The sequence below is a fragment of the Lacerta agilis genome, chromosome 1 (assembly GCF_009819535.1).
Source record: "Lacerta agilis isolate rLacAgi1 chromosome 1, rLacAgi1.pri, whole genome shotgun sequence".
Taxonomy (NCBI): Eukaryota; Metazoa; Chordata; class Lepidosauria; order Squamata; family Lacertidae; genus Lacerta; species Lacerta agilis.
The window spans coordinates 41,741,179-41,755,562 of NC_046312.1; the positions used below are offsets into that span (position 1 = coordinate 41,741,179).

Genomic DNA, 14,384 nt, shown 5'->3' on the forward strand with positions numbered 1-14,384 from the left:
ATTATTCCAAGCAGGAAGGTTTCTGGGTTTGTTTGTTTTAATGTAAATTTAAACAATTTTTTGAGTTCATTGTATATTTGGTTCCAGAAATCCCGGATAACTGTGCAATTCCACCACATATGTAAATAAGTCCCAATCTCTTTTTTACACCTCCAACAACTTGATGAAATACCTTTATACATTTTTGCTACTTTGGCAGGTGTGTGGTGCCACCTATAAATCATTTTCATAACGTTTTCTCTAAGATTAATGCACATTGTGAATTTAATATCCTTCCTCCAAAGTCTTTCCCATTGTTCCATTAAGATATTGTGTCCTAGATCTTGTGCCCATCTTATCATGACATTTTAAACTTGCTCTTCTTTTACTTCCCACTCCAGTAAATAATTATATATTCTTGAAATATATTTTCCTTTCCTGTGGGTTAATTCTTTTTCAAATTTTGATGTTTCGTTCGCCAATCCTTCTTTCCTATCTGCACTTAGTTTTTGGTTTATTAGAAAATATTTAAGCCAATCTGTTAGATGGTCCTTGATTACCTCCTATTTCTTTAAAATAGGTTTACCTTCAACAAAATCAAATAATATTCGATATGTTGGCCATTCCTTTTTCATGTTTCTTCTCTTGACTGCTAGAGCTTCTGCGGGGGAGGTCCATAGGGGTACCTTTGGTTCCAGTAATTTTTTATATTTCTCCCAGATCTTATATAAGGATTTTCTATTTACGTGGTTTAAGAAACCCCTATGGACCCTCATGTAAAGTTATAATCTAATATCCACTATATCACACCTAATAAAAAGCACCAGGCAGATAATTTTGTTTGACTCCTGTACAGATTAACCTAATTGGTGGGCACATTTTGACCATGTTTTTTTTTTTAATTGATTTGATTTAAAAATGGCCACTGTTCCAATTCCTAACCATTGCTGAGAACACCCACCAAAGCAAAATTTGACTAGCTTTTTTGAGTTTTAATTTGGTTCTCCAAAAACAGAAACTCTTTGTCTTCTATATTTAGAGCAGGTTCCGCCTAGGATTTTTACTAATATTTTGTTCAGCAGCACCCTCTAGTGATTTATAGAAAGAACACACCATAACATTCTGCCAATGATGGGTTGGTTACCTTTGGTCACATCTGCACCATAAATTTTAAGTGGCATCATACTACTTTAAGCAGTCATGGCTTCCCTCCAAGAATCCGGGGAACTGTAATTTATTAAGGGTACTAAGATTTATTAGGATATTCCTGCCATAGCTTCTTCTTTATCTAACCGAAACTCTTCCCATGGGGTCACAAAGTCAGACATGACTTAACAACAACAAACTCTTCCCAAATGCACAAAACATTAGTATTCATTTTTAAGCTTCATAAGTTCCCAGAATGTTGCTTGCATAAAACAGGAAATAGGCTTGGTGAATTTAGGAAAAACAACCACCGTTAGCAACTCTTAGCTTAGTACTTATTTTTCTTGGTAATTCAAACTGGAAAGTTGCTCACAGCTCTCAGGAAAGGGGGAAATCAATGATTGTGCATTGATTTTATGAGGGACTGAATTGCAGCTGAGAGAGGTATGTCGAAACCAAGATTCAGAAAGTAAACAGCTATCCTGCTCGGATCTTGCTCATCATCCTATATATCTTAGACATCAGTTTAGTGACTCTTGGCCATGCTGAGCTTCTGTGGGGTGCAGGGACTGCATTTCCAACATGGCAAGGAATCTTGCAGAGAGGAAGCATCCCTTACAAATCTCATCTGACTTTCCTCCTGTGAGCTGCTGCAGGCTCTGGTGCTCTGCCTCCTTTTTGTGACTTTTCGCTAGTTTGGAAGAAAACTTGTAGCAGCGGGTAGCCAACACAGTGGACTGTAGTGTTTTCCCTAGGGAGCCTCATCATTACGTAACTTTAGGTGCCAGGCAAAAACTCCCCCCCCCCCAAACGTTTGGCTTTTCATTATCTATGGCCTCCTTTAGTGAATGGGGTTTTAAATCCTGCCTTTTAAAAGTATGAATGTCTCTTATGGTTTTTCTATGTTTTATGATGGTTTCAAAGTATGTTATTCATTTATTGTTGTAAGTTGCTTTAGGTTGCCTTAGCCCCGCCCCCAAAAGGCAACGGTAATCACAGGAAGTGTGATTAGATGGCCTTGTCAATCAAACAGTGGCTGAATTTGGACATCACAGAAAATTAGCTGTGATGGGAACAAGCCCAGACTCCCTTTGGGTTTGCATGCCCCATTGTGTCCCCTACAGATCCCTGAAATAAATATAATTAAGAATTCTGGCCAGAAGTTTCAACCAAAAAGATGCGTTTACTCATAAGTAAATACAAATATAGTATCAATCCTGTTAAGAATTACAGTCTTAAATGAAAAAACAGATCCCTGACATGGCATCCCAGAGCATGCCTTCAGATTTATTAAGTTCCACCAACCACATTCTTCTTCTTTTGCCTTTGGGGAGTTGTTGCAGCTGCCAAAACATCCTGTTATGCGAAAGATAACTTTATTACATATAATATGGTTAGAAAAACAAAGAGAGAGAGAAACAGCTAATGCAGAGATTGGGGGTGGAGGGAACAGGTGGCTTTGCACAGCGATGAAAACTTCTAATGTTGTTTCCTGAGATGTGTCAGGCGCAGAACAGCTGCAGGACTCAACAGCTTGTTCAAATCACTATCCCATGAACAATTCTGGTGAATCAGTTCCCACTTTCCCAGATACTTCTACCCCAGACATTGCAGCAGGGGCAGACTTTGGTGATCTTTCGGTGCCCTGTACGAGGCCAAAACTTGGCACCCCCAAATGCATCTTCTCAATTATGGATCTTCTCAGTTTTGCACCTCCTGGGCTCAGCGCCCTGAGCGGGGGAACCACACGCTCCACCCTAAATCCGGTGCTCCATTACAGCCTTCCAGCCAAACCACAAGACTTAACATTCCATTTCACCATGTGCTACGAACAAATTAAGCCTTTCTCTCTTCCAGTAGGAGATGCCAATAATCCTACCAACATCTCATATTTGCATCACCCCCCCCCAAAAAAAAATCATTTGTCTTTCATCTTGGCAGAAACACTTGCTTGTCCAATTTCTTCCATCATGAAGAGTCAAGCTGTTTTCACGGAAACTATGCCAAGGCCAAGCCAGGCCGACAGTGCAGATCCTTCCTGTCATGCTCCTCAGGCAAGGCAAGAGACCAGGAGGGTGACCAACCTCGTCTCAAGTCTTAGCGCTGTTGCCCCCCCCCCCAAACTGTCAGCTGCTGAGGTTCTTCTCTACAAATCTGATGCGAATGGCTCCTCCTTGGGCTGCTTCTTAGTCACGGCGTGCAGGTATTTCAGACGAATGCTGGGAAGCTGCTCATAAAGGTCAAAGCCCACTGGGCTCTCTTTATTTGGCAATTTATAGTAGAGAAGATGTCGCCTGAGTACCTGAAGAGTGCAGGAGGAAGCAAGAGGGTGAATGAAAGAAAAGCAGTTTCCCCAATATGGCTCAAACCCTGGAGATAGGGGCCATTCCAGGCTATGCTTTTTTCTTATGGAGAAAGCGTAAGGAGCACAAGCGTAAGGAGCACACTCAGATGCTGCAGCCCAAACACATGATGTTCATACTATTAGCACATCTGTTCTGGGGAAATTTGCACCTTAATACTGCTGCAACGCCTGCAGTATTAGGTTGCTGGTAACTCAGCTGCAAACATAGTTATTGTTTGAACTGTGCTGTTAAGTTTTAATGCTTGTTATGAAGGGGAAGCAGGATTCCTAGCTATCAGCTTACAATAGTGCTTGCTGAATCTCCCAATCACATTTAGCGGATTGCCTAAGTCTCTAGTGAATTGGTGGCTATGGTAAGGTTTGAATTAAGACACGTCCTGGCTCTTTCTGGTGGACCAAGAAAAAGCCAGTGAGTGCTTCCTGCATTTAACTCCTCCAGTGCAGGAATATTCTTCACCCAACAGCCTGCCTTTCAAGAAAATTACCCAATTGGCCACACAATAAAATGCTCTCTGTCACATATCATATAGAAGTGCATTATAGGCATGTTCGAATCGGGGCTTGCTTCTTAGTTGGGCATTTTAACGCTAAACTGCGATTGTAAGAAGGGTGTTCAACAGTTTGCATGGGGTTCTGCTCAACATCCCCCCATTCATATGGAAATGATGTGTCCTTTGTGCTGCGGTGGAAGAAGACTCAGTAGAGAAACCAGAGCAATTCTTTGCAGTGAGCCAATGGGCTGAACTAATGTGTCTGAGCCAAACAACCCATAGAGACATGTTTTCAAAATTGGGAGCACTGGGTAAGATAAGTGTGAAAACTCATCACTCCACAAAACTCTCTTTTGCAGTATTACGAGGACTGGTTTTGAGAACCTACCTCATCAGCCAAGAGCCAGGTCCTCTGGAGCATGCTTTTTCGGGCCACATCAACCTCCTGAGATAAAAGCATCAATAAAATAAAATAAATGTTAAACTTATAGTTGCATTTCTAAGAGAAAGGAATCCAGCTCTTCAGAATCCCCAAGGGAATTGTTGGCCATCACAGGCAACAATGAACATACAAGAGCCAAAATCTGTATATCCTATAGCAACCTTTTCTTCAAGAGTTTAGTGTGCTCAGAAGAACCCACACAGATACATCTTGTTTCTTGGGCTGCTCTTTCTGAGTTAAGTTTCTTGGCAAATCAGCTTTCTGCTGGCATGCATGACAAGTGGCCTGATAGGCCTAGTGAGGATTCAGTGGTCTGGCTCACACTTCACTCTAAGCCAAACCATGGCTTGGCATGTGGACCAACCTTGAACCACCAGAGGTTCTAGTTTGGTCCAGGAGACCATTTCCCCCAAACTACAACTGCTCACCCATCAGCTAACATCACTGTTGACATCAGCTGATGGGCAGGAGGAGTGGATTTAATCCTGCATTGGCTGGGTGCCCTGTTCCCAGCAGGGAACAGGAATGTGCAGCAAAGGCAGCAGGATTCAATCTCTTGAGCAGGGAATTAACACACTTCTCAAAAACGCAGTGTGAAGCAGCTCACACGCTTCTCCTACAAGCAGGTGGGCAGCAGTGGAGCACTCTGGACAAAGGGAAATTTCCATATTATCTTCAAAAGGCAACCCAACAACAATGCCACAGGCTATTTCTGTTATCTCTAAAAATCCCAGGTCCACACCGACAGCCCAGGACAAGACATTCATCCAGGTCCTCCCTCCTAAAAGCCGACAGGCTTTTCGCACAATCAATTGAGACAGAGCATCAAAACATAACAGGGAGGAACTGTGTGCATCAAACAACCAGCTTGGTAGAAGAACAGGATGCACCAGGGCCAGACTTTAAAAGATGATCACATACCTGTGTGGTGCTATCCTGTGAGAAAATGAAGCTGTTGACATGGGACACAGCAACCACATAAAGTACAGGGCACCAGTTCTGTCGCAAGGTCCCTGTGACCAAGGTCTGGAAGTACTGCCGTAAGAGGTTCAGGTTGTCTTCAACAGGGGAAAGGTATCGCTCCAGAGACACAGGAAACTGCAACAAAGCCAAGAAAGCAACACCACTCAAAAATATGCATATATGGTTTTTTAAAAGTATATTTTATAGAAAAATACACTGAAACACATTTATTCTACACACACACACACACACACACACACACACAAATAATTGTACATGAAGAGTGTGTAAAATTTAACTCCGGACTCTTCATGCATTTGTTCAGGCACGGAAGACAGGATGGAACAGACCTATGTCTATGGGTCATGTAATTCTACTCAATATTGATCCAGAGCAGATTCCATCATAAAGTTAGCAGAGTAAAAACTTAAACACATTGCAGGATTTCCAAAAAATAGACCAGAGGCAATTAATATTTCATCCAGCAGAGCTTTACTGCTACTGAAGACAAATGAGCATAATGGTCACAAATCCCATACATTCAGGATTGGAACTGTCCATTAAGAAGTCCAGTTGTAGCAGACTTAACTGAAACTTACAATAACTTATACTATGTTCAGAATGCCACATCAGAAGGAAAAGAGATAGAAAGAGAAAGTGAAACCCAGGCTCTTTCTGGCCTTACTTTTATAGTCAGCATGACCTTGACAGAAGAGATAACAAAACCAATTTAAGCCAGCTGCACTCAGCTTCTCTGAAGGAATAACCCAAACATCATGAACCTTCTGCTTGTTTCTTTCACACAGAGAAGTTTCCAGAAGCCTCTTGAATTAATTAGAAGAGGAAAGATCTCTACACATCAGATCAATAGTTTCTGCACCAAGAAATGCAAACTGACAGACTGAGCTCCAGCAAAACTAAAAGTGGAGAGAGAATCAGGCTGCTCAGTCCATCCCTAGTGGGGAACAGAATTATGCTCCCCCTAATCCTGCCAGCTAATTCTGCCTCCTTATACGTTTCCTTCCTTCCCTCTCTCATAGTACTAGAATGCAGGGACATGAAGATTCAGGGCAGGCAAAAGGAAGTATATTCACACAGCACATAGCTAAACAATAGAACTTGGTAACCCAAAGATGTAGTGAGGACCATCAACGTGAATGGATTTAAAAGGGGGTTAGACACATTCATAAAGAGTTAAGGCTATCAATGGCTACTGCTCATGACAGCTTTGCTGGGGATTACAAGTAGAGAGTTCTGCTACGCTCATGTGCCGTTTGTGGGGTTTTCATAGACAACTTGTTGGCCACAGGGAGAACATGATCCAGCAGGGCTTTCTTGAGCTTACTTCCCACCCCCCAAAGTCCACCCCTACCCCCAAACAAACCAGCCTTATCTTGGGGAGACCTACCTGCTGGAGTGGAACTCCCAGTGCCCTCAAGGTGCTCACATGCTCTCCAAAGATAGCCATCCTTAGCTGCACACTAAACCGCCTCTGCAGAGGAAGAAGCACGAAGATGCCAAAGAGTGGGTCTCCAAAGGAGACACCTTCAAACTGTTCAAGGAGGTTGATGTAGAGGTCATGGAAAGAAGCTAAGCCAGGGAGGGGAGCATCCAAGTTCAAGGAGTCCAGGACTTTGGGCTGGCAGTAAAGGGAGAGTAGAGCAGCTGTGTAGCAATGGACAGGCCCTTCCAGGAACAAGTCGCTGCCTGTGAGGAAGACACACATAAGCCTTGCAAGTTTGGCTGCCGCGGAGATGCCCTGAAGGACCCTGGCTCTCCAAGTCTCCAGCAAGAGGACCCACTGCAGGTTCTGAGTCACTGTGCGCACAAGATCCAGTGGGAGAGAACTCAGCCCAGCCCACCGGGTTTCTGTACCAGTCACACTATTATAGAGGTTGATGAGAGGAAGGAATGGCCAATCAGAAGGTAGGATTGGCCCTTTGACCTCAGGAAGAATCATGGATTGGATTAAGTGTGTTCGTCCTTGGTAAACATCTCTGGAACGAACAAGGGCAGGCTCCAAGTAAGCAAATTGAGAGAGGTAGCAGGCCTGGATCAGTGGGAGTTGCCGGTATGCTTCTTCCAGTAAGGCACCACGACTAGGGAGTGGAGGAACAGCAGCTGCTGAGCCTGGCTGTGCTGGCTTCGCCTTTGTGCTCAAGTGCAGAAGGTCTGAGAAATCAGCAGCTTCTGGCCCCCCTGATTTGCCTTCCCTGTACAAAAGAGGGGGGGGGAGAGGTGATAAATGTCAATGCTTTCTTGATTAATGCAATTATATTTGCTATTTGCTTATCTATTTCCTACAGCACAAGAGTAATCCCCAACAGTCTTACAATCTACATTTTCACAAAGATGCAGCATGACTCCAGGGTGCTGCCCTAAGGAAATATATTCTGCAGTGTGGCAGGTGCTGCTTATATAAGTATTTGAGAAGTGCCTAGCTGGAACAGAAGAGAGATAAGATTGCTAGATGAAATGAGTCTCCAGAAATATCTAGGGCAGCTCAGAAAGGGGTATGAAGGGGATTCCTGGATGTAGAAAGAGCCTCTGAGTGTGGAGGACTCATTATCATAGTTTACAGCACCCTTCCTCATCTTGATGTTGCTGGACTCTAACTCCCAGCAACCACAGCCAACCGATGGCCAGGGATGATGGGAGTTAGAGTCCATGTATGCAGAGGCCACCAACCATTTCTATAGGTGGTAATCCATGTTTCCAAGGAGATTCAAACATTCAGTTCCTTTCCTCATTACCATAAGCAGCCTCAACGTAGTGAAATATAATAACCTATTTTTGGGATGAGGAACATATTGAAAGGGAAATGGTCTGAACACATGGCGATTCCCAATGCCCATTTTCTGCTTTCAGACTGACTCTTGTGGAGTGGAGTGCCGAAAGTGCCACGTTTGTGGACTAGGTCACCTTCTTAAAGGTAAAGGACCCCTGACAGTTAAGTCCAGTTGCAGATGACTCTGGGGTTGCGGAGCTTATCTCACTTTACAGGCCGAGGGAGCCGGCGTTTGTCCGCAGACAGTTTTCTGGGTCATGTGGCCAGCATGACGAAGCCGCTTCTGGTGCAACGGAACACTGAAACCAGAGCAGCACATGGAAACGCCATTTACCTTCCCACCAGAGCAGTACCTATTTATCTACTTGCACTTTGCGTGCTTTCAAACTGCTAGGTTGGCAGGAGCTGGGACCAAGCAACGGGAGCTCACCCCACGGCGGGGATTCGAACCGCCGACCTTCTGATTGGCAAGCCTAAGAGGCTCAGTGGTTTAGACAACAGCGCCACCCCGTCCTGGTCGCCTTCTTAGGCCTTGGGAAATCTCTCATGACTTAACCCACTTTGCAGTGTTTATGTTAAGGATATATCACCATCAATGTAGAAGAAGTCAATTTTAAAAATTGCACAAACATAACCTCCAACTTTTTGCACAGCAGAGGAACTTTACAAGTGGAAAAGCAATAAAAGATGGCACAGAGATTTAAAAGACTTCACAGCTGGTGCAGAGAAGAGCAAGAAGTCACCCTTTGTCCTTCAGGGCCATGAAGCTGCATCAAAATGTTTCTTCAGCTATGTAGACAGCACAAGTATTAGTCATGATGGCTATATATTATCTCCAGGATCAGAGACGGTATGCCTCGGAATATCAATTGCTGGGGATCAAGAGGAACAGAATGATAAGATAGTTGTGTCCTGCTTGTCGTAAGCATCTGCCTGGCCACAGGTGGAACAGACGGCTGGACTAGGCACACGGGCAAGACTCATTTTATGCCCACAACTCCCACTGCAAGGAAACCTAGAACAGGCTCCCCAGTAGGTTACTGAAACTAAAACTCTCCTGTAAACCTCTCTTTCCTTTTTTCCAAAACAGTTTCTCCACGTCCTCGTCTTTGGAAGGGTTACTCAAGGGGAGCGATGGGGAAGAGGTGGAGAGGGAGCGGAACTTACGGAATCAGTTTTGCATTGAAAGCAAGGCCCAATAGGAGCTCATGAGCCAGGTGCTCACTGCCTGGCAACAAACGGCTTAACAACGCCATGGCAACGGAGTGATGGAGTGAAGCATGCCGGCTGTAATCCGGACAAGTACCTGCCTGCATAGGAAACAAAAAATCCAGCATGTGAAAATGTTGCAGCCATGCGCATTGGCACAGATATAGGGGTCATGACATAACACAAGGCAGGGGCAGGAATAAAGGGAGATGTTCTATGCCAAGCTGCTAGAGCAGGCAGTTTTTTTTATCCTGATAAACACCCTCAAAAGAAATCCCCCTGCATGTTGGCTTTTCACCATGAAGTCCGCAAATCAGCGCAACACAGTGCAACTTTGCGTTGCGTTTCTGCAACGTGGTGGGAGACAAGATAAGGCAGATACTTCGGTTGGCCAAAATCTGGGGATTACACAGTAGATCACTCAGATTTTCAGCCAGTTTCACCTTATGGTGAATGCATAAACACGGCACAACCCCCAACTTTCCCACAACCCGTAAGTCCCTTCAGGTAGAGTCTACTGCTCATGTTTGGGTGGCAAGGGAGTGGGTGGGAGTAGAAGCAAACAGCTTTAGGTATCTGCACTGTTAAGAAGCTGCAGTATGTTTTCTTTACGGGTGGCAAATTGGGTTGGGAGGTGGGGGGGGGAAAACACCTATTGGCTTCTTTTGTCCATTTCATTATCAAAGGTGGGGAATGGAGAGTTGGGGACATTGTAAAGTGAATCAGTAGGTGCCAAATTCTATTGAGGAACCGCAGCCTCATTCACCATATCCCCTCCTCAGCAGGTTCTGTAATAAGTACATGGGCAAAGTACATGGTATTCCTCAGATGTTTTGGACTACAACTCCCACCAGTCACAACCAGCATGTGCTGTAGTAAAAAACACCTGAAGGGCCCCAGGCTAGTAATGGGTGGGCTAAGCAAACCAGAAGTGAAGATGGATGCAAAGAGCTTACCATTTTCTGAGCCAGTGAAAGCACATAATATTGAAAGTGGTACTCATGGCTCAAGAGCCAAGCAGAGGAAGGAGTTATAGAAGGCGGGTCAGCAGTCCAGCTCTGCAGCAGATAGTCTGTCACACCCTTCACATCCAGTATGGAGACATACTGTGTTAAAAAAGAGGGGGGGGGGAATGTCAGTTCAAAAACACCTGAATCTAGAGGGCGATAGTCTCCTTTAGCTTGTTTTCCCCTGTCATGTCGAAATGCCATTCATATGCTCAGCTACTACAACATCCTTCTCATTGTCTGCTGGGATAATTGAAAACTGATGGTTTCCCCGGAGAGAACAATGCATGCTATATTCACATTTTAAGAGACACAGGAAGAGAGCCCATTTGTCTGGAAAAGTAATCATTAATGGTCGCTGCTCCTTCTTTCTTACCAAGTCTGACAATTTTACTTGCTCCAGAGCTTTTCAGACTTTTAACAACCAACCTGCAGAAGGAGAAAACAAGCTTGCTCTATCTTCCATGTGACAGCCCTTCAGATATTTGAAGATTGCTATTATGTCATCTCTCAGGCTTCTCTTCTTCTAGCTAAACATACCCAGCTCCTTCAGCTCCCTCAACCATTCCTCGTAAGGGTTGGTTTCCAGGTCCTTTATCATCTCTGTTGCCCTCCTCTGCACTGAGCACAGCTGCAAGCTTCCCTCAGATAAGAAACCCTGCACAACGGGGGTTCAAGACTGGAGGGAGACTTGTACACAAACACGCTTATAAACCATCTTCAGAATTTGCCAAGTTGGGGTGCGTTTTTGCGTGTGGTTCACATAGCCTCATGCCTCCGACATGCTTATAATTTTATAAAACCTGAAGAGGGTTTATGTGCCCAAAGTCTAGACTTCAGGCTCTCATATGCCCAAGGGTTAGGCTTTCAGAGCTCGCTCAAACAACTCCTGGCTTATATTGCATCTGGTTGCCTGAAACACATGAACGGGAGACTGTTACAGTGTCCTGTTTACACTTTCTTCTTAGACGCAGGAAGTGTCCTCTGTTCTCTTTTTTGAAACAGAGCACGTCTCCAACAGAAATGGCTCGAAGAACAGCAGAACAAAACACCTGCCGGGCTCACCTTGCCAACCAGCCCTTTGTGTACGGTGATGATGCTATCCACAAGCACCAGGAAGGCAGTAAGGAATGGGAAAGGCGATTTAGAGCCTGCAAGGCTCATTGGGGGTTTGCCCCCAGTGCAGCTCAGAGAAACGATGCTGGGGAGAGATTCTGGCGCTGGAGAGCAGGTTAAAGGATTGCACAGAGCAGAGCATGGCCTATGTGGAAAAGAGAGAGAGAGAGAGGTTATACTTCAGAAGGCAAAGACTTTACTGAGAAAAAAGCAACTTATTTAAAAAAAAATCCATGTGATTAAAGTGTTGCCAGCTAAAGAGAGAAATTCAATGGGGATGACAGAGGATGAGATGGTTGGACAGTGTTCTCGAAGCTACTAACATGAGTTTGGCCAAACTGCGGGAGGCAGTGAAGGATAGGCGTGCCTGGCGTGCTCTGGTCCATGGGGTCACGAAGAGTCGGACACGACTGAACGACTGAACAACAACAATGCTAAGACAATAGTATCATCAAGGCAAGCATCCCCCACTCTACCCCACATGTTGTTCTGGGGGTTCTGCTGACCAACCCAGGGCCAATTTGGTATTTGTTTCATGTGCTAGATTTGTCGGACAAAGTGGGACTCTACCCCCACAGACCACTCCCAGAGTGCCCTGTGAACAGACTCCTTCATTCCTTGGCTTCTTCAGTTTTGCCATATAGGTGGCTGCAGAAAGCACAATCCTGAACGTACAGTGCAACACTATCCTCTTGAAGAGCAGACAAACTTGCCCTCATTATCTGGAAGCAAGCGCTCCAGAGGTATGCAGATGCCTAACTTGCACATGATCTATTTGCCAACACCAGCACGCACCTTGATCTGGGCATTAAGTGACACCCTGGCACCAAGGTAAACTAATATTCTGTGCCACAAAGCAGGATTCTGTGACCCGCGTAAATGATGCAGTTTAACGTATGCCCACGTTGCATAATTTACTCTGACTTTACGAGCGAGATCAAAAGACAAATAGGGACAGGAGCAGAAGGAAAGAAGATGCACAGCCCCGGCCGTCTAGCAGGACTGTTTCAGCTGCCCAAGGAATGACAGCACAGCACCATTGCTGCAAGATGCTCAACCGACTAGTAATGCTAGTAAAGTTGGCTTGCTGCAGCAGCAACATACATGGGCACAGATTTTACCTGAGCATTTCCCAGAGGTTCTGCATGACTGGCTGGCTGAGGAGAGGCAGCAGCAGCACTGATGTCAGATGCTCCACTTCCTCTAAGGAGTCAATGGGGTTTACTGATGGCTGTGAGGGGGAAAACAGGAGGAAAAGGGTGTTTTTGTGAAAACTCGGAAATTAAGCCAACAACATATACTGTGCATGAGTCAGACCTATTGATTTCCTTTCTTTTTAAATTCAAGATGCTGCAGGCGCATGATTTTGCCTCATGACATTGTCCAGGGCAGTGATTTATTATGCATGAGCAATGCCTCCAAACATATTTGCCTAGAGATGTTTTTTTAAAGAGTACAGCAAGAAGGGGCTAATGTAGTGGTTCTCAAATTCATTGTCTCTTTCCCTGCCTCAATGGAAAATTGCAGGACATCTTGGCAGACCACTTAATAATTATTCTACCTGTTGTAGCAATTGTATGTTGAATGTGCTAGAAGCTGCATGGTTTTTAATTGTATTAAAAGAGATATGCCATTGTCCACCTGAATAAAGCTTGCAACCACTGTTGGTCCATGGACCAGAGTTTGGGAACTCTTGGGCTGGTGTAACTGCCCTAATGCTTCAAGTGGGACAGCTGAAGAGTCTCCTTACAAGCCCTTGCAAATCCAGGACTCTTTAATTCAGCTCCTTGCAAGATAGAGAGATCAATCACTACTTTTCTGTATGGAATTAGAAGTGGGTCAAGGGTGTCAAAATATATTGAAATGGCAAGGAGGAAACTGTTCTTTTCTGATCATTCTCCACAGCTGACTACCACTGTCTACTGCTAAAAACTACTGCTAAATCTTTTCCGCTTGATTTGAAAAGTTTCTGGTGCCAGTGTGGTGTAGTGGTTAAGAGCGGTAGACTCGTAATCTGGGGAACCGGGTTCGCGTCTCCGCTCCCCCACATGCAGCTGCTGGGTGACCTTGGGCTAGTCACACCTCTCTGAAGTCTCTCAGCCCCGCTCACCTCACAGAGTGTTTGTCGTGGGGGAGGAAGGGAAAGGAGAATGTTAGCTGCTTTGAGACTCCTTCGGGTAGTGATAAAGTGGGATATCAAATCCAAACTCTTCTTCTTCTTTGACACTCTCCCCATGAAAAGGGGTAGAGACATATTAAGCTGATGCTGTCCAGAGTCATCCTAGTAAAGCCAGGTTATCCAATGTAGTGCCCCCAGATGTTGTTGGACTCCAACTCCCATAAGCACCAGCCAGGATGTCCAGTGGCCAGGAATGATGGGAACTGTGGTCCAGCAACATATGGAGGGTACCATGTTTGGCAAATTATAAGACTGAAAGACACTGAAACAAGCTGCAAGGTTCACCTGAATTTACAAAGGAACCCAGAAGACAGGAACCTGTCTCGTTTCAGTTAAGACAACTGCACTTCCCTTGACTGTACTCCAAGCCTTGTCCTGACGGATAGTTGCACTGGGGAATAAGGGATCAACCCAACAGACAGTTGAAAGAGACACTTCTTTGGTTTTCACAGGCCTCACCTGCTGTTTGCAGTGACTGTAATATGCCGCCATGTAAAGGACATAAGCTGTTGTGAGGGGCTGCAGTGCCTGCCAGATCTCCAGCTGGGTTATTTGTTCGAGGCATCCTTTTAGTTGCATTTCAATGATGGGCCTGAAGCCCGATACCTGACTCCAGGTGACTGGCGGAGGCGGAATCTGGCCACCGCCTTCTGGATCACTCCTGAAACAGAAAAGAGAAACCATGAAGGGAAGAGGTAA

The 14,384-nt window shown here is 44.9% G+C and overlaps 1 protein-coding gene across 3 annotated transcripts in view; it reads right to left on the bottom strand.

Moving 5' to 3' along the window:
* Nucleotides 1-3,039: 3,039 nt before the first annotated feature.
* The window catches only part of RPAP1 (RNA polymerase II associated protein 1), a 44,775-nt gene continuing 33,430 nt past the window's right edge, over nt 3,040-14,384 (bottom strand). For 2 of the 3 annotated variants that reach the window (XM_033145643.1, XM_033145644.1), the window contains exons 17-25: nt 14,145-14,346; nt 12,628-12,737; nt 11,456-11,651; nt 10,340-10,489; nt 9,342-9,484; nt 6,795-7,599; nt 5,345-5,521; nt 4,370-4,426; nt 3,040-3,427 (exon numbers count right to left, since the gene is read on the bottom strand). In XM_033145643.1, coding sequence (XP_033001534.1) covers nt 3,272-3,427; nt 4,370-4,426; nt 5,345-5,521; nt 6,795-7,599; nt 9,342-9,484; nt 10,340-10,489; nt 11,456-11,651; nt 12,628-12,737; nt 14,145-14,346 — 1,996 coding nt within the window. In that variant the 3' untranslated portion in view covers nt 3,040-3,271. Of the gene's footprint in view, nt 3,428-4,369; nt 4,427-5,344; nt 5,522-6,794; nt 7,600-9,341; nt 9,485-10,339; nt 10,490-11,455; nt 11,652-12,627; nt 12,738-14,144; nt 14,347-14,384 lie in introns of those variants that run through there. The other variant, XM_033145645.1, reaches the window with a different exon arrangement.